Below are 19,192 nucleotides of genomic sequence, written 5' to 3'. Positions count from 1 at the left end.
TTTTCCAGGTTCATAATTTATTGTACAAATTGGGTATCACATGATGAGTTGACATTAGCTTCTTCAGGCATGGGAACTTAACAGATGAGGTACAGTTGAGAATCCTATAAACAAAACAAAAATTGTTTAGACACCAATGTGTTCAACTCTACTTTTAAGACATTCAGTAATTACTAGTACAAGACTATCCGTGAACCCCCCTGAAATTGAATGCAAATTCATTAGATTCTCAAAGGAGTCAGTAACCCCCCAAAATTTAGGTGTCTCTCAGCTTAATACAATTTAACACTCCCCCTTTAACAAAAGAGCTGCCAATAATTCAGTATGATGCTAAACGTATACCATTAGAAAAGCCTAGTACATAGAATAACATCTTTTTTCATAAAGTAGTATTTTAAACAGTAGAAAACAGGGAGGGTGTATTATTCCCATTGTAAAAACAAAATTAGGAGGAACCTAACATGAAAAATTGGGCAAAAAACTGCCTGTCAGGAACAAGCCATGGGCCACTGCATTCCGGGATATGCAGTCAGTCCCTTAAGGTCAATAGTTTTGTGATTGGAAAAGTTTTTAAGAGGAAAGGAAAAAATTTTCTGTCATGGAGGGCTACATTAGATAAAGATCTGGGTTTGGGGTTTTGTGTTTTCTGCACCTCATCTACCGCCAACACAACAAATATTTACTCAAGCAAGGGCAAATGGGGGTTGGGTGGCACTATAAGAAGAAAATGAAGTCTAGGGGGATTTAAGGAAAAGACAGAATGGCTTACATAAAAATTGAAACTAGCAAAAACCAAGATATATTTGCAACTGATTTAAAAGGCTGGTTAATAACTATTAAGAGAGCTTATACAAGAGAGAGAAGGTCTTCACAAAGAGAAAGTCCCAAATGTTAAATGAGAAGAACACAGAATGTTAAGAAAAATACAAGTGGTAAACAAATGGAAAAAATATACAACTTTATCAAAAAGAAATTATTTTTACTCCTCAAATTAACAAAAATCAGAAACTGATGTTATTCAACACTGCCTGGGGAAGAAAGCTAGGCACCCCACAACCCTCTGGGAAGGCGCTTCACCTTAAGAAAACAGTCACAGATACAAACATTTCATGCTCAAAGGCATTCATTGTAATGTTATTTATATTAAGAAAAAATTCTAGTAGGAGACATTTCCTCTGTGAAATAAATCATATACCCATGAGCACTCATGCATTCAAATTATAGAGAACATGCATGTTATAAGACAAAATTACAGATATGGATCATAGCCACTGGAAACCAAACAAATATATTAAAAAAGAGCTAAACCGAAATGTTAACGAAAATTGTCAGGGTAATGGGGACATGGACAATATTTTTCTTTCTTTTTTTTTTCTTGAATGTAATAAAATTTGAACAATATACTTGTATAGTGGGGGGGAAAAACCCTAAGATCAAAATGGCAAAGTTATATAAAGTCTTAAATGTTAATTTCTTACCGTTTATGTTGCTTTCACAGCTGGAGTTTTTTTAGACCTTAACTTAAAGTATAAAACTATCAAAGCAATACCTCCATATGTAGCCAGTACACACTGAAAAAGAAAGGAAAAAGTAAACAAGAGTGGTTGTCACATCTATTTTATTCTAAAACTACTGCTTAAAGGTATCATTAATACTTACATTCATTCTCCCTGTGAGAGTGTAAGAGTTGAAATATTTTTTGATACCAGTGAATTGGAACTGGGCATCAGTTTCTGGACCTGCCATGATTTCAATCTTTTAAAAAAAGAAAGAAAGCAACAAATTGGTTTGGATGCAATTTAAAAGAAAAAAATTTTTTAATTAAAAATTTCAAAAAAATTCATTACATATAAATGTTGTAAATTTTATGTATGCCTCACCCAACAAAGCAGCAGAAAAACGGTGGAAAAAACCTTGCTGATAAGAGAAACGTTTGGAAGGAGGACTTTATCTTGGTTGTTATCACACAACACTCCAGAATATATATCAAATCACTCGGCACAGGAAGAGAACACAGTAGTCTTTAAGTCTATCCTCTGACTCAATATTGGTTGATGTTTTCATTCCTGGCTCTATCTATACCACAGTACACTGTACCTGGAATTAATCAGTTTTAAGACTAGCTGAAAGCTGGAGCTTGTGATACTTTTCAAAGTTCCTCAGAGGGGTAGCCACCAACTAAACAGCTCACCTTGCAACCCCTCTTTTTACAGTTTTTCTTATAAATTTAGGACCTCCATGGGAAGGAGGAGAAGGGGTCATTTACTAAATGGAGTTGATACATACTAACTATTGGTGGGGGCAGGGAGCTGAAATCCTTACTCCTTACACCAAAACAGATCAAAAGACTTAAATGTAAAAGTGAAGCCAAAATATCCTGAAGAAAACATAGGCAAATATTTTAATCATCTTAGGGAAGGGAAAATATAAAGGTGGCCAAATGCAAAAAGGTGAAACATACATCACCTAATGATCAAAGAAATGTAAAATGAGACCAATATTTAGCCATCAGGCTACAAAGATAAATTTATGATAATTAGCAGTAGTAGTGGGAATGTGGGAAAATAAGGATTCTCTCTGTTGCCTGGAGGGAGTGTAAACTGGTACAACCTTCCTAATATGCAATTCTTCTGCAATAGCTATCAAATTAAAAACTTAGCATACCCTTTTACCTAGCTGGTTCGTTTGTTCGCCAGGAATTTATCCTTATAGAAATATTACAAAGTAGAAACATATAGTATGGTTCAAAAATGGTAAATGAAATAGTTTATGAAAATAAAGAACTAGAAGTCCGTCTACAGGAGACTGATAAGTGATGGTTTCCACTGAAGGAAACAGAATGCATGGAGATCTTTATATATAGACATGGAATGATGTCCTCATGCACGCAGATCTTTATGTACTGACATGGAAACGCGTCCCAATGTCATGTTAAATATTTTAAAAATCCTATTTCTGGACATTATAGAGCACATCAATGGTTCTCAAAGTCTGGTCCCCACACTGTCACTATTCATGGAAACTTGTTAGAAATGAAAATTCTCAGGCCGATTGAATCAGAAACCCTGAGTCCCAACAATCTGTTTTAATATGCCCTCTAGGTGATTCTGATGTATGTTAAAAGTTTGAAAAACACTGCAGTAACAGAAACAAAACGAGATGCTTATTAGTAATTATATTGGGAAAAAAACCTGGAAGAATATATAGCAAACTTTAAAACGGGGTTACATTTATAGAACCTATGTATTTCACAAAGGCGTGTATTTCTTTTATAATAAAAAATAGTAAAGGCACATTCAAAGGTCACCAGAACAACACTCGAAAATTCGTCTGTATGACCGCCTATCTACCACGACCGACGCCACGCCGAGTCGATTGGCAATATAAACGAGCCGGTCGAGGTCCGGTCGAGATTGGTAGGCAGTGGCAGTGACTCAGTTGGCTCTTGATGAAATGGAAGCGGGAGAGACCTGCGAGGAAGTTGTTGCTATGGAAACTGGCACTCTCCAGTTTACCATTCAAAGGCCTTCAGAGGCATTCACGTGCATAGAATTGGCAATGAAACTTTGGACAAATGACCTTAATTTTGAAAACTGTTTCAAGAAAGTTCTTGTAGCAATGAAGGATTCCAAACTTCCCTGGGCCACCTTAGGGGCCTTGGCCAGTTCAGGCCCAGTAGGAAAATCTCCATTAAAAGAAATCTTTATGATATAGCTTTCATATTAATTGTTTTATTTTAGTAAACTTATTAAACACATGCTTTCCCATTCATCTTCAGGACAGATTTTTGGATTCTCATGGTGTCAAGTAGGTTTCTCGGAGGAACCCTACAGAAAACAAGGGCTTAACTTTGTCCAATTATTAACTGATAATTCCGACTACCTTGTGTTTAACAAACATTTTCAGAAGGTGAAATGGTGTACAATTGAAACAATATTAAGGTGCTTTGAACTTCTCTCCACACAATATAGAAGGAAGGCTGATGTTTGCAATATTACACAGAGGACTAATTCTGACTGCAGGGAAAGGCACAGTACAGGAACTGCAATTTAGTCTAGGTTGTAAAGAAAGACTCTTAAAAAACGCTGCGATGGAGGGGAAACTGAGATAAACAACTGGAGCAAAGCCTGCAAGCACTTGGGTCTGCTTCCTCAGCAAACTGCAGGTTACTTTTGGGCAAACATCAGGAATCCTCGTGTTAGACGGCACTTTGTGGAATAACTGAACTGAAACTTGCTTTCCTTCTGAGTCATACTTCAGTTTAGAAAGACATTAATGAAAAATACCTAGACTAAACTGTACTAACTGCTGAACTGTAGCCTATGGCAGAGTCTAAGCGATGGGGTCTTCGCTTGTTTCTAATTAAGGGGCGAACTGCTATTAAGTATAATTAATCTTTCCACGCCTCTCTTCACCTGTAAAATGGGCCCTTCAGAAACTACCCTCGCTACTTTCTGTTTCTGGGTACTGCTGTTGTGTCGGACCGGACACCCACCTGGATTGGTGAGATGACGCGGTAAAGGAGGCAAAGACGAGGGAGAGCCGCTCACGTACCAGAAGCAGCCTCTTGCACTTAAAGGAGTTTACAGCTCTCTATTCTGGCTACCTCCTAGGAAAGGCCTTCCCCACTGATCGAACAGATTGAAATCTAACCCGCTTATCGCGGGCTCGGCGAAGCGCAGAAGGCGGGCTACATTCACTCGCGCTTGACAAAGGCTGCAGCGCAGCTAAAGGAGGCCTAGCTGGACAGCTTCCTAAGCACAGCTCAGTGCAAACAAACTGCTTTGCGCATACAGTGGGAAAGAGGTTAACATGACCAGAGGGGGTCAAAAGCCCGAGTTCTCATCCAATATTACGTCACTGGGTGACCTTGGGACACTCCCTTCGCTGCGGGCCTTTTTCTTCACTGGAAAATGCATTCTAAGGGCCTTTATGAGCTGGGGGAAAGGGGCCTTTACCTCGCACCAAAGCTTCCCAGCCACTGTCCGAACCCTCACGCCCGGCCCTCATTTTCTCTAATTTCTTTTCCATTCACCATCACTCTCCCCCCCCACACCCCCCACCCAAAGCGAAGACCTCGCGGTGTGCCCGAACCAGGAAACGGTCGGATTCTAGGCCAGCCCCACAAAGCGGAGCCGCCAGGTTCGAGCCCGGGTTCCCCTCCACACCCACCTTCCAAAACGAACAGACCCCGCTGCAAGTGTCCTTCAACTGACGAAGCTGCTCCTCAGCCCCGCCGGAAGAAGCCGCCTCCCCCGCAAACGTTCAACGGGCCTTACGGATTCGGCCCTCCGTGCCGACTGGCTACGGCTCTAAGTCCCGCCCTTCCGCTTCCTGTCTCTAAATGGCTCGCCCCCCACCCCGCCCCGCCCTATAGGACTCGGTACAGCATACCGAAGGAGGCTTTGAGCCCGCCCACGCTTCCGGAAGAGCAGCCTTGGGCTGCTGGTGTCTAGTCTCCGCGTGTGTGATTACAGTGGCTCGGCCTCCGAAGTAGAAGTGCTGGCGTCCTGGGGCTGGTGAGTGGGGGTAAAAGGTGACAAGGGTGGAAACTGAGTGGCTTCCAGGTCTGTCCCAGTACTAGGTCCTCTGGATCCCTGCCATGCACCCGCAGTGCCGGGTGAGTGGTTGGGCTCCGAAGCCGGCTCTGCTGGAGTGGTCCCTGTAACGTCAGAATATGTCCCCAGGAAGTAGCTCAAGGCCCTTCTTTGTCGCGGGGTCAGTTTACTCTTTGAAGCTTCAGTTTCGCCTTGTCTGAAATGAGATTAAGGGTCAAATTCCTAATAAACTGGACGGCATTGCTTGTTCTATTTCTACCAAACACATCCATTCCTGATTCCAACTCCTAGGCTCCCTCTAGGTCTTCACCTCTTTCACAGTCTCAAGCCTTTTTAGATTCCTATTCCCAAGTGTCTCTCAGAACCAACCCCTATCTTCTATTCTCACTTTTAGCTATTCAGTAGTTCTGGTTCTTATGATTTCTCTGTTGTACTGCAGTTGAATCCTTGTACCCGGTGTACCTTCCTTCTGTCCTATTTCCCTGTCCAATCTATAGCCTGAAGTATATATATTTTTTGTTACTTTCTGTCTTTCCCTCTTCTTAAGGCTCTGACTTGCCAAAGTGAACGTTAATCTATTCACACCTGATGAAAGATCTGACACAAAAAGCCCAACGTGTCTTTTAAAATTTAACTCCAATTATTATGCTTTATTCACCTTGTAATCTAGTTGAACAGTTCTTCAAAGAAAGGCAAGAGCAAGCTTTTGAGCAGCTTGACAGACATTGCTGGTGCTTATCGAAATAATTGTTTTTTTTTCCTATTTCCATGCTTTTTCTCGTATTCCTTCTGTTTTTCCCTTTCCACCTGTCAAAATTTTATTCATCTTTTAACATTCAGCTCAAACGCATCTTTTTTAGGAAGCTTTCCTCCTTTGCTGAAGCCTTATTATTTCCTACCTCCTTGTTGATAGTTTATAATCTGATTTGTATTTTAGATAGTTTGCGTAATTGTTTTATCTTCTTAAAAGTGTGTGTATTCTTTGAAGGTAGGGGGTTATGTATTCATCTGTGTATCTGTGACTTAACTGAAGCTGCTTAATGATATTTACTACATTGAAACTAACTTCTTTTACTGGAGAAAAATGTGTGGACTTGTGGTTTTGAAGCAAAGACCTTTGGAAAGATGAATTATGGATTATCTGTTGCCTGGCATCAAACCATCCATTTCTTAGTCCTGAATGCTGTCCAGCACATTCGTGCTAGAAGGCTCTATCTCTTGCCCATTGATCACAACCTTGACACTAAGGATACAACTCACCTATTCTTTGCATTGTTTTTAGGACACCCAAACACGGCAACCATGGAAGAAAGCTTCCCCCGAGGGGGTACAAGAAAGACCCACAAATCAGAGAAAGTGAAAGCTTTCCAGCAGTCATTTGAACAAGACAACTTATTTAATGTAAGTGGTGTGCTTTTTTTTTTTTTTTGCTGTACGCGGGCCTCTCACTGTTGTGGCCTCTCCCGTTGCGGAGCACAGGCTCCGGACGCGCAGGCCCAGCAGCCATGGCCCATGGGCCCAGCCGCTCCGCAGCATGCGGGATCCTCCCAGACCGGGGCACGAACCCGCGTCCCCCACATCGGCAGGCGGACCCCCAACCACTGCGCCACCAGGGAAGCCCAGTGGTGTGCTTTTTTGATAAGACTCACTGAACACTTTCTCTCTAGTGTCCTTATGGAGAATGAGCCTTGTTTGAGAATGTGTGGTTTTCCAGATTGGATTCTTGTTGAAGTCTACTTTTATAAATTAAACTTGTTAGAGAGTCCTTGCCACCACAAGGCTATATCTTTTGAAGTATGGCATTTAGTATTTGAGTTTGCAGTGCCATTGTTCCTTTCTTTCTTTCTTTGGCCACGTCGCCCGGCTTGTGGGATCTTAATTCCCTGACCAGGGATCCAACCCGCGTCCTTGGCAGTGAAAGCACGGAGTCCTAACCACTGGACCGCTGGGGAATTCCCTGTTTCTTATTCTTAGAAACTTACCATGTTGATTAAGGATGGAGAGAAAACAGTCTGATCACTGCTTTTTTTTTTTTTTTTTTGGCGGTACGCGGGCCTCTCACTGTTGTGGCCTCTCTCGTTGCGGAGCACAGGCTCCGGACGCACAGGCTCACGGCTCACGGGCCTAGCCACTCCGCGGCATGTGGGATCTTCCCAGACCGGGGCATGAACCCATGTCCCCTGCATCGGCAGGCGGACTCTCAACCACTGCACCACCAGGGAAGCCCTGATCACTGCATTTTTGAATGAGGTTCTTGCTGTATAAAGTGATCATAATTTGCAGTAGAATTTGAAATCTTCACCTAGAGTAGGTTGTGCTTCAAATGCTAGAGGGACGGTAACTAACATCTGATTGTATGGTCTCATGTCTATTTTATGTAATCTTTCCAGCTGTACTGTGTAGTAGAGATCATCATTCCATGGTGAGGAACTGAGGCCCAGAGAGGTTATATAATTTAGCTGAAATCACACAGCTTGTAATGGTGGGGATAGGAATTTAACTCGGGTCTTCGTAACTCCACCTTTTATTTTCTTGCACTGTTCCAAATTGCTTCTCCCAGCGGGGAACCCCAGTGCTCATCCCAGTCAAGGGAGGAAGAACACAGGAGAGAAGGGGCTTTGAAAACAGAGCTTGGATTTTGGTCAAAGGGAGAATTGGTGTCAGAACAGGAGACTGACGTTGAGGCAGGAATTAAAGGAACAATTGGGAGTGGGGTGGAGTAGAAGGGAAACAAAGCAAGGTGACAGATGACCTAAAGTTGGAGGGAAAGGCTAGGATTACTGGTTTTTATTCTTTTGGATCTTTTGCCCCCTTTAGATTTCTACTGAAGAGGAATCCACCAAAAGGAAAAAGATCCAGAAAGAGCCAGCAAAAACAAAAAAGTTGAAAGTTGAAAAGAGAGAAAGCAGCAAGTTTGTAAGAGAGAAGTTTGAAATCCTTAGTGTGGAGGTTTGTCAAAGTTTTTTTTTCTTATTTTTAACATCTTTTTTGGAGTATAATTGCTTTACAGTGGTGTGTTAGTTTCTGCTTTATAACTGGTTTTGTTTTAAACAAACTCTCTGAGTTGCTTAAGTCTGTGTATGTCTTCTTCCTTTCCTCTTTCCTTTTTTCCTTCATTCTTTTCATATAAATATGTGTGTGTAGCTTATGTCTCTAGAACTTCTTCCAGTTTTGTTCAGAATTGAGCATTATTTCCTTCAATTATTAACCAGTGCCTGTGATCATGTGTTGTTTTTTTAGTTTTTCTTTTTAGCTGCTGAGTCCCTCATCCCACCGATGCCCTCATGGAACTTGTGTTTTAGTAGAGTCGTAGGTTAGAACTGGCAATAACTTTAGCAATCACTCTAATTCTTCCCTTTCATTTCATAGATGTGGAAATTATCTCAGAGAAGTGAAGCAGTCTTATTATGTTCCTTAAATTTTTAGATAACTCTGATACACATTAGTTGTAAAAAAAGAAAAAAAAAGTCAAATGATAGTTCAGGGAAAGATATAGATTCAGCCTGCAGAAGTATTTTCTTTGTCCTGTGTGCTACTTAAAAAAATAATTGTTTAACTTCATGCCAACATTAGAAAACTAAAAAATTTTCCATAAAAATGTGATTTCCGGCTTTTTTTGTAAAAATTTGAAAGTGCTGACAATACAAGCTCGCACTCCCTCATGTTTGTAGACACACAGAGCTGCATAGTGGTTGCGCCCTTTAGACCTGGCATGCACCCTCCAGACTGCCATTGTCTCCACTGACTTCTGTCCTGCATTGTGTTGCCTGCTAGGCCTTTGAGTTTGGGATGCTTGGAATAAAGGAAAAGGCGCGAGTGCCCTCCAGCACCCTGCTGGAAACACTGTTGTATAATTTCGATCTTTCGTCGTGCTCAGATGTGTGATGAGTGTACCGACATGTACACATATGTGTCTCGTAGCTTTTATATGTCAGAGTTGGGACTAGAAGCCAGAACCCCCCCCCCCAACCTCCCTAATCATTGTTCTCTTCCCTGTTGTATACATTTCACTCTTCTCTTCTAGTCCCTGTGTGAGGGGATGCGGATTTTGGGTTGCGTGAAAGAGGTAAATGAACTGGAACTGGTGATTAGTCTCCCCAACGGCCTCCAGGGGTGTGTGCAAGTGACTGAAATCTGTGATGCCTACACTGCAAAGCTGAATGAGCAGGTGGCACAAGAAGAACCCCTGCAGGTAAGGGAAACCCGCATGAAATCTGTAACTGGAAATAAGTAGTACACCAACAAATGTAAAATGACAACTTTGCTAAGTGTTAAGAAGGAAGGGTACAAGGTACCAAGAGAGTTTATAATAGGGAAATTTTTTTTCTTTTCTTCTTCTTTTTTTTTTTTTTTTTTTTTTTTTTTTTTTTAAATAAGGGGATTTTGACTTAACCCAGGGAACCTGGAAGACTTGCCTGAGGAAGGGATGCCTGAGCTGAGGTAGGAGGGATGAGGGTATGCTAGAGAAGGAAGGAAGGAAGGGGGTTCAGGCAGAAGGAGCCTGACATGCAGCAGAAGGCCAGTGTGGCTAGAGCAGAGAGAGCCGGGGAGAGTGGAGTGGGATGGGGCTGGAGGGCTGGGTGGAGGCCAGACCACGTTTAGGGTTGTTTTTCTAGAATCAGTGGGAAGCCCTTGAAATGTTCTCACTGGGGTGGGTGCCATGTAGACAGCACAGAGAATGAATTGAAGAGGCATGTGTAGCTGCTTAGAGACCAGTTAGGAGGCTGTTGTCGTAGTCTAGGCTCTGAGATTGATGGATTTACTGAGGGCTGAGGAGGTAAAGTCAGTGCTTAGTGACGAATTCCATATGGGTGGCAAGGCCGAGAGACGTGTCAGAGGTGAGTCCTAGGTTTCTGCTGAGCACGGCTTGACAGTTGGCCATGCCATCCTGAGACAGGAAACCCTGAAAGGGGACCTGGATTAGGAGAGATGATCGTGATATGATTTTCTGTTATGTTGAGTTTCAGGTACAGTTGAGACAACCAGTAGATAGGTGATGCTGGAGCTCAGGGACGTTTGGGTTAGAAACATGAATGGGTGAGACTTCTTTGTATAGGTGGTAATTGAAGCTGTGGAGGGGGAAGAAGTTGCTTAGAGGGAGCACATAGAGGGAGAAGAGACTGAAAGACCAAGCCTGGGGCAAATACTATATTTTAGTTGCTGAATAAAAGGAGAGTTGCTGTCAGAAGAAGGTGGGACCAGAGACACAGAGAAGTAAGAAAGGTGAACGAAGGGTTGGAAGCCGGGAGGAAATGCTTAAGGAAGCGGCACCAGAGTTAAATGCTTTGTAAAGGTCACGTGAGAGAAGGACTGTAAAGTGGACTGTTGGGTTTAGCGACATGGAAGTCATTGGAGATTTTGTTGGAAGATCAAGTATGGAGTGATGGGGGTGGAACTCAGATTGCAGTGAGGAGAAGAGTGAGGAGAAGGTGAGGAAGTAGAGACCGTAATTGTAGACGATTCTTTTAACACGTCATTTTACATCTGCCCATTGCGTGGAGATGTTTGGAGACCTTAAGCTGTAATCCAAGACTGTGACATGGCCACAGGCCGCTTCCTTTGTGGGTGAGCAGTTACTCTCTTCATCTGCCTTTTGGGCTCTTTGGGATCTGAGGATGAGAAACCGCTGAGCCAGGACCAGGCAATGAATTCTCAGTGCAGGGGAAGGGTACGTATCAGGTTTTTCTCATTTATATTCTGCAGGACCTGGTCAGCTTGCCTGAGCTCTTCTCACCTGGGATGCTGGTGAGATGTGTGGTGAGCAGTCTGGACATGACAAAGAGGGGCAAAAAGAATGTCAAGCTGTCTCTGAACCCCAGAAATGTCAACAAAGTGCTGAGTGCTGAGGCCCTGAAACCCGGCATGGTACGTCTCTGGGGCCAGGGCAGAGAAGCAGGCAACTATGCCTTCTCCCTGTCCTGCCTCCTGGGGTGTGTCTAGACTACCTTTCACTTTCAGCTTAACTGTTACACATGGGGGTGCGTGTTTTCCTGGGGGGAAGGTCGCCAGGGTACTTTGGGTACTTAATGGAAATTGAAGACTTGAACCTAATCACATTACCCTGGAGGGGAGAAAGGGAAAGCAAGTCCAAGATTTGCTGGTAGGGGAAAAAAAATGCTTCCAAGGAATCTTAGCAAGGGTAAGAAGGAGTTCCTTGAAGTGCCTTCTTTACCGAGACTTCTTCACAGATTAAGTCTTTTTCAGAGGCCACTGGCATTTGTTGGGAGAGCTTGAGGGCTGCTCTCTGAGAGTGAGAGACAGGGTAGACAGGGCAATTAGCCTGTCAGCCGTACTAATGGATGATCCACTACTGACTCTCCTAGTCCTATGCAGGTTCAGCAGAAATGTATCCCCACTCAGTGCCTCCAAGTCAAGTAGGTACAAAACACACTCATATAAACTATACTCACTTAAGAGGAAGGAGATCAGTATGATCTTGGAACGTTTGGTTAGAAGCGGTGGAGTTTGGACCAGGCCCTGAACGTTGGGTAGAGTGGGGAATAACAGTAAGCCAAGTTGTAGGAAATTGACAGGTATTGAGAGGCCGCTGTTTTTTTTGTTTTTGGTTTTGGTTTTTTTTGCGGTACGCGGGCCTCTCACTGTTGTGGCCTCTCCTGTTGCGGAGCACAGGCTCAGTGGCCATGGCTCACGGGCCCAGCCGCTCCACGGCATGCGGGATCTTCCCGGACTGGGGCATGAACCCGCGTCCCCTGCATCGGCAGGCGGACTGTCAACCACTGTGCCACCAGGGAAGCCCAAGAGAGGCCGCTGTTTGACAGGTGCTGTTTTAGACACTTTCTCTGAAGAAATTTTCATAGCAACCCTGTGAGGCTGGTAGGTATCCCTCTTGTACATTTGAGAAAACAGACTGAACAAGGTTTAAGTGACTTAAGTGGCCAAACACCAAACAGCTAGTAAGTGTCAGAGCCGGATTTGAATGCCACAGTGCTTCCCGTGAAAGGTAAAGGAGGTTGGCAGGATTGTGGGGGGAGACATCTTGGAGGTGCTTAGAAAAGACTTGATGACAGCTAGAAGGGTAGTTCTGGATTCTCATTAGTCATGGTGCTGAGAGTGCTGGCACTGCAAGGCCATCTGGTTTATCTCTTTGCATAACATGAAAGTCTTTCCTATCTTTTGAAAATTCTCCAGGGGAGAATCCCCTCTCTGTCATTCCATTATTCAACTCCTCTCTGTCTGGAAACCATAAGATCCTTCAAACCCTGGGAGAATTAAAGTTGATGTCTTTCCCTCTTCTATCCTGTAGTGGGACTGAGTTTTTTTTTCTTTTCTTTAAAAAAAATTTTTTTTAAGTATAATTAATGTACAATATTATACAAGTTACAGGTGTATGTTACAGTGATTCACAATTTTTAACGGTTACACTCCATTTATAGTTATAATAAAATATTGGCTATATTCCCTGTGTTGTAGGGATTGAGGTTTAAAGTTAAAAGTGAGAGGATGTGTGGGATTATGGCATGGTGGGAACAGTCGTGTTTGGTAGTGGATGTTTGTTATGTGTCCCATGACCTTTGACTTTTTAACTTTTGGGAATGCTTTGCCTTCCTCCAGCTGCTTACGGGCACTGTGTCCAGCCTGGAAGACCATGGCTATCTAGTGGACATTGGTGTTAGTGGGGCCAGAGCTTTTCTGCCACTGCAGAAAGCCCAGGAGTACATCCAACAGAAGAACAAAGGTAAGAGGAAGAAGAGTGACCAGTCCATGGTAGTGAGGTGGTATATGGGGGGGGTTATATTTAAATGCCACTTTGGTGAGTAAAATGCAGAATGCTGACCCTGAAGCATGTTTGGCTTTGCTAAAATCAACTGTTAATCTTAGGTGATAGAAAAAGGGAGATGTGTGAAGGGTCAGGGAGTGGCAGTCTCATTAAGATCTGATGGACCAGTTTCACTTTTTCTCACTTAGAAGATTCCGCTGAAATTGGGCCCCCGGAGCCTCTGAACCAGTACTCTCCCGCCTTGTTGAGGTTTTCATATTTTTGTGTGGTAGTTGATTCCAGATCATTCAGGGTCATTTCACGCCCTTCTTGTAGTTGGTCCCTGAGAAATTGGGAGTATGGGGAGTATTGCATGGTAACTGGGCAAGTAGGCCATGGATCTCTCAGGTATCACTCGAGCCCAAGTTCAAAGTCCTTCTCATAATAGCTATTTTTCATTTTGGGGGCTGGACTTGCAGGTGCTAAATTGAAGGTAGGTCAGTACCTGAACTGCCTTATTGAAGAGGTGAAAGGCAACGGAGGAGTTGTTAGTCTGTCTGTTGGTTACTCAGAAGTTTCTGCTGCCATTGCTACTGAGGAGCAAAACTGGACCCTCAACAGCTTGTTACCAGGACTGGTAGTCAAAGCCCAGGTACAGAAGGTAAGCCGTTCATTGTTACTGCTATTTTCTAAAATAAAAATAATTTTTATTAAAATTTTTATTAAAATAGTACGTGCACACAGTCTAAAAGAGTGCTGTCCAGTAGGGTAGCCCCTGGTCCCATGTGACCATTAAGCACTGGAAATGTAGCCAGTACCACGTGTTGAAATGATAATATTTTGCCTATACTGGGTTAAATAAACTATTAAAATAAATTTCAGCTGTTTCTTTGTAATTTTTATAGTGTGACTGCTAGGAAACTTAAAATTACATATGTGGCTTATATTTCTCTTGGACAGTGCTGATCTAAAAGATCAAATAGTATTAAAAGGCTTATGATGAAGAACGCTCATCCCATCTAACCCCCATCTTTAACTCTTAGCTTATCTAAAAGATCAAATAGTATTAAAAGGCTTATGATGAAGAACGCTCATCCCATCTAACCCCCATCTTTAACTCTTAGCTTATCTTTTGAAATTTACCTCTGTGTTTTGAAGTATAATAATAAGCTTCTGCTGCATCCTATCACTTTGAGGCATTGAGTTTTAACTTCTTATCAAGGTAGATGAAGTTTTGGCTCTCTTATCCTTACCTTCTCCCAACCTTTCAACAAAGGAATATTAAAATTTTGGCTAAATCATTATTCAGTGTTTAAATTATATGACTACATAGATATCATTTATTTGCTGGGCTAGATAATATAATTTGTTTCTTGAACAGCTTTTTTTCCTGGAGTTGCTAATCAGCTTTGTTTTTGTCATTTGCTGAATTCTCTTCCTACCTTTTACTATTTCTTCATACATCCTGTAGTTATTTTTCTCTCACTATTTTCTGTGTTTTCAAACCCTTTAAATAATCTTTGCTACTTTTTCCCCCTACCCGGAGCCCCTTGTACTGTCATCCGGCTCCAGTCTGGACTGGTTGCTCTGTAGGGCTCCCTTCCCTGTCATCCCGGATCCTTCCCCACTCTTCTGTATTGGATAGAATCTTCTTTGATTCCATGTATTCCTCTTTTTTGGTTTACTCACTCATTTTAATGTGTCACATTCGCTAGAAGCACCCTCAGAAAAGTACACGGGAGGTTAATTTCTTCACCTCATGTGTCTTAAAATTCCCAAGACCGCTCCCAGGTTCGATGATTCACTAGGAAGACTCACACCATCAGCATATAGTGGTCCTCACGGCTGTGATTTATTGCAGTGAAAGGAGGCAAAGCAAAATCAGCAAAGGGAAAAGGCCCATGGAATGAAGTCTGAAAGAAACCAGGCACAAGCCTCCAAGAATCCTCTTCCAGTGGAGTCACATAGGGTGTATTTAATTCCTCCAGCAGCAGGTTATGACAACATGGGTGAATGTTGTCTACCAGCAAAGCTCATTGAGGGTTTTTATTTGAGGCTGGTCACATAGGCACCCGCTACCTGGCATGTACCAAAATTCCTGACTCTCCTAAGGAATTCGAGTGTTTAGCATAAACCATATTGTTTGCACAAATAGTTTAGGTACAGTGAGCCACTCAGTTCTGAGAGTGGTGGGAACCCTCTTGAAGTCTAAGTTCCCAGACACCAGGCCAGGGCCAACACCGCAAGCATGCTTTTCCAAGGATCGCAGTCTCAGGCCTGCTATGTTAACTGTTTTCTGCACACCTAGTATATCTGAAAATACCTTTATTCTGCTCTATCGTGAGATTGGTAGTTAATCTGGGGTTAGAATTCTAGGTAAAAAATACCTCAGAATTTTGAAGATCTTGTTCCCATTGTCACCTGGCCTCTACTGCTGTTGAAAAGCCTGATGTTATCTTGATTTCCTTTTCTTTGTATGTTCAAGGATCTTGTCTTTATCCCTTTCATTTTAAAATTTCACAATGATGTGCTTTTATATGACTCTCTTTCCATTTATTTGTGCTGACCTCCTGTAATCCAGAAATGTAGATCCTTAAGTTCTGGGAAAGTTTTCTGTATCACTGTGGGGTTTTTTCTTTTTCCAATTTTTAAGTTGAGATATAATTCACATATAGTAAGATTCACCCTTTTAAAGTGTACAGCTTAGTGGTGTTTCAGTGTATTCACAAGGGTGTACAGCTGTCATCACTATTTAATTCCAGAACATTTTCATCACCCCAGTAAGAAACCCCGTACCCATTGGTTGTCACTCTCCATTCATTCCCTCCCTCAAGCCCCTGGCAACCACGAATCTACTTTTTATCTCTAGCTTTGCCTGTTGTGGATATTTCATATAAATTGAACCATACAGTATGTAGCCTTTTATGTCTGGTTTCTTGTACTTAGCATGTTTTCAAAATTCATCCATATTGTAGCATTTATCAGTGATTCATTCCTTTTTATGGCTGAATAATACTCCATCATATAGAGTTGGTAGACATTTGGGTTGTTTCCACTTTTGTCTTGTTATGGGTAATGCTGCTATGAAATTTGTATATAAGTTTTTGTAGGGACATATGTTTTCATTTCTCTTGAGTGTATATCTAGGAGTGGACTTGCTGGGTCATATGGTAACTCTGTGTTTTAACTTTCTGAGGAACAGCCAAAGTGGCTGCAACATTTTACATCCCCACCAGCAATATAAGGGTTCCAATTTCACCACATTCTCACAAACACTTATTATTATTCTTTTTATTATAGCCACTCTAGTGGGTGTGGGTGTGAAGTGGTATTTTGTGATTTTGATTTGCATTTCTCTAATGATTAGTGATGTTGAGCATCTTTTCATGTGCTTATTAGCCATTTATAAATCTTCCTTGGAGATATATTGAATCAGAAGTCTTTGTCCATTTAAAAGTTAGATTATCTTTTTAGTGTGAATGGTGTAAGGGTTCTTTGTATCTTCTGGATACTAGCCCCTTATCAGATCTTAAAAAAAAATTTTTTTTAAATAAATTTATTGGGCTTCCCTGGTGGCGCAGTGGTTGAGAGTCCGCCTGCCGATGCAGGGGACACGGGTTCGTGCCCCGGTCTGGGAAGATCCCACATGCCGTGGAGCGGCTGGGCCCGTGAGCCATGGATGCTGAGCCTGTGCGTCCGGAGCCTGTTGCTCCGCAACGGGAGAGGCCACAACAGTGAGAGGCCCGCGTACCGCAAAAAAAAAAAAAAAAATTATTTATTTATTTATTCATTCATTTGGCTGTATTGGGTCTTCATTTCTGTGTGAGGGCTTTCTCCAATTGCAGTGAGCAGGGGCCCCTCTTCATCGCGGTGCGTGGGCCTCTCATTGTTGTGGCCTCTCCCGTTGCGGAGCACAGGCTCCAGATGCGCAGGCTCAGTAGTTGTGGCTCATGGGCCTTGTTGCTCCGTAGCATGTGGGATCTTCCCAGACCAGGGCTCGAACCCATGTCCCCTGCATTGGCAGGCAGATTCTTAACCACTGTGCCACCAGGGAAGCCCTAAAATTTTTAATATAATTTTCTTTTATTTTTCTAGAACTCCTGTTAGTATGATGTTGACTTAATGGATCAGTTCTAATTTTCTTATTTTTTCCTCTCTTCTTTGGTTTGGTACATGCATGTATTTGTCTATATCCTACCTCTGGGACAGTCTCTCAACTTAAACTTCACATTCTCTATTGAGTTTTTGTTTTTACTGCCATGTTATGAGAGAGGCACTAAAAAACTGCTGGGAAGTCTGTGTGCCTGGGTGCGACTTGCTGACTGGCTGACTTCCCTGTCAGGGTCAGGAACTAGTGGCAACCTCCAGATGTCACTGTTAGAAGTCTTCTCTGGCATGTTAGATTTCTCTGGAAAGGATCTACTGACACCCGAATCAGGAGCATATAAGCCTGGCTGCCAAAGAGCTAGATGGCAGAAAGGGGCTGGCGGTCTCCATATCTATATATGATATTCAGAATTTTTCTTAATTCACATTTTCATGGTTTGCACTGTTCCTGTGTTTTGAGTCTGGTACAGTTTCCCAGAGAATAACTCTCCCATTTTCTGTGGAGATGGGAGAAGGGTGGATCCTATAGTTTTGAGGAGAGGACCTGGGGATCTGACTTAGTTTCCCTTATTTCAGTCACCTGCCTCCCTGCTCTCTTTTGAGAGGCTTGTCACCTCTACGTTCTTAGCTTTGTGGGGCTCTGTAGGGTGAATTGCTCCGGTCAGTATCTCCCTCTGGCAAGCATGTGGGTTTTTACCTTCTTAGTCTGAGCACATCACCAAGTTAGCAACAATTTGTCCCAGTTGTCAGGCTGGCAGTTCCCCGAGGTTCCTTGTGTAAAGTGCCTTCCATCCCATTGGGAAATCCTGAGGGTGGAGGACTGATGTCCTCTCAGGCCTGGGCGCCATGAGCTTACTGAATTAAGGAACAGCCAGTGCCAGGAGATGTGCTGCCATTTCATTTTATGGGAAGAAAGATGATAAGGGTTAGCTGGGGGAGGAGAGACACACAGTTATCATCATGGATAATGTGGCTTTATGAACAGTCTCATTCCTGGTTCCTTCAGAGGGATGTTTTTCATAACTGATTCTTTTTATTTCTAGGTGACTCCATTTGGCCTTACGCTAAAATTCCTCTCGTTCTTCAGTGGCGTGGTTGACTTTATGCACCTGGACCCTAAGAAAGCCAGAACATATTTCTCAAATCAGCCAGTAAGAAATGTTGCACTTATCTTTTCTGGATTTTTCAGTTGTGTCTCAACCAGCCATCCCGTGCCACAGCTGCTACAGGCAGGTCCTAGGACTGCATGTGTACAGGTGTCAGAGGGGTGATGAGGGGAATGGAAAGTGTCTTGGAAGGGCCACAAGAAACTGCCAGTGGTTATTTCTGGGGATTGAGATTAGAGGAGGAGCCTGTGGAGAAGAACGCAACTGGTAGTTTTTATTTCATACTCTTTGATTTTTTTTTTCTTGGTAGTAAATCTTTTGCTTTTATAATTTAAAGTGTTCTAGTAGAGTGTTTAACATAGAACAAGATATATGTTTAAATACACAAATGTAGTTTACAAAGTGCTATAATATAGATTCAGTTTTGGAGGAAAAAAGTCTTAAAAAGTACCTCTGGTCAAAATGCTGGCTGATTATGCCATCAGGTGTTAGTGATTAAGTCTGGGTGATTTTTCTACCCTTGTCTAAATATTCAGATTTTCTGCAATGAACGTGGATATTTGGGAAGAAAATCCCAATATGTGGTAATCATTGTTTTTTATTAAAAATCCTAAAATGATGTATTTTTTGTTTTTAACAGTAACACATACTAATGGAAGCTATAGAGACTGTTGGTTTTTTCTGTTGTTTTATTTTTTTAAGTA

The 19,192-nt window shown here is 42.4% G+C and overlaps 2 protein-coding genes across 3 annotated transcripts in view; one reads left to right on the top strand and one right to left on the bottom strand.

Moving 5' to 3' along the window:
• ATP5MK (ATP synthase membrane subunit k) lies at positions 1–5,315 on the bottom strand. Its single transcript, XM_060100077.1, has 4 exons — positions 5,173–5,315; positions 1,660–1,755; positions 1,479–1,571; positions 1–104 (listed from the first exon to the last, which is right to left on the bottom strand). The coding sequence occupies exons 2-3, from the start codon at positions 1,744–1,746 to the stop codon at positions 1,482–1,484; spliced, it is 177 nt and encodes a 58-aa protein (XP_059956060.1). The 5' UTR covers positions 1,747–1,755; positions 5,173–5,315; the 3' UTR covers positions 1–104; positions 1,479–1,481.
• Positions 5,316–5,416: 101 nt separating this feature from the next.
• Positions 5,417–19,192, top strand: part of PDCD11 (programmed cell death 11) — a 42,755-nt gene continuing 28,979 nt past the window's right edge. For both annotated transcript variants that reach the window (XM_060100015.1, XM_060100006.1), the window contains exons 1-8: positions 5,417–5,519; positions 6,841–6,959; positions 8,376–8,507; positions 9,583–9,750; positions 11,262–11,423; positions 13,131–13,254; positions 13,755–13,936; positions 18,426–18,533. In XM_060100015.1, coding sequence (XP_059955998.1) covers positions 6,861–6,959; positions 8,376–8,507; positions 9,583–9,750; positions 11,262–11,423; positions 13,131–13,254; positions 13,755–13,936; positions 18,426–18,533 — 975 coding nt within the window. In that variant the 5' untranslated portion in view covers positions 5,417–5,519; positions 6,841–6,860. The remainder of the gene's footprint in view (positions 5,520–6,840; positions 6,960–8,375; positions 8,508–9,582; positions 9,751–11,261; positions 11,424–13,130; positions 13,255–13,754; positions 13,937–18,425; positions 18,534–19,192) is intronic.

Source organism: Mesoplodon densirostris, chromosome 1, assembly GCF_025265405.1.
Source record: "Mesoplodon densirostris isolate mMesDen1 chromosome 1, mMesDen1 primary haplotype, whole genome shotgun sequence".
NCBI classification, from domain to species: domain Eukaryota; kingdom Metazoa; phylum Chordata; class Mammalia; order Artiodactyla; family Ziphiidae; genus Mesoplodon; species Mesoplodon densirostris.
This window is presented reverse-complemented; position numbering and strand designations above follow the sequence as displayed.

What these genes read in the sequence shown, in the direction of transcription:
- ATP5MK (XM_060100077.1), bottom strand. Translation starts at nt 1,746, where the DNA reads ATGGCAGGTCCAGAAACTGATGCCCAGTTCCAATTCACTGGTATCAAA. An exon ending in CTCTCACAGGGAGAATGAAT is followed by an intron (nt 1,572 to 1,659) that starts GTAAGTATTAAT and finishes TTTCTTTTTCAG; the next exon opens with TGTGTACTGGCTACATATGG.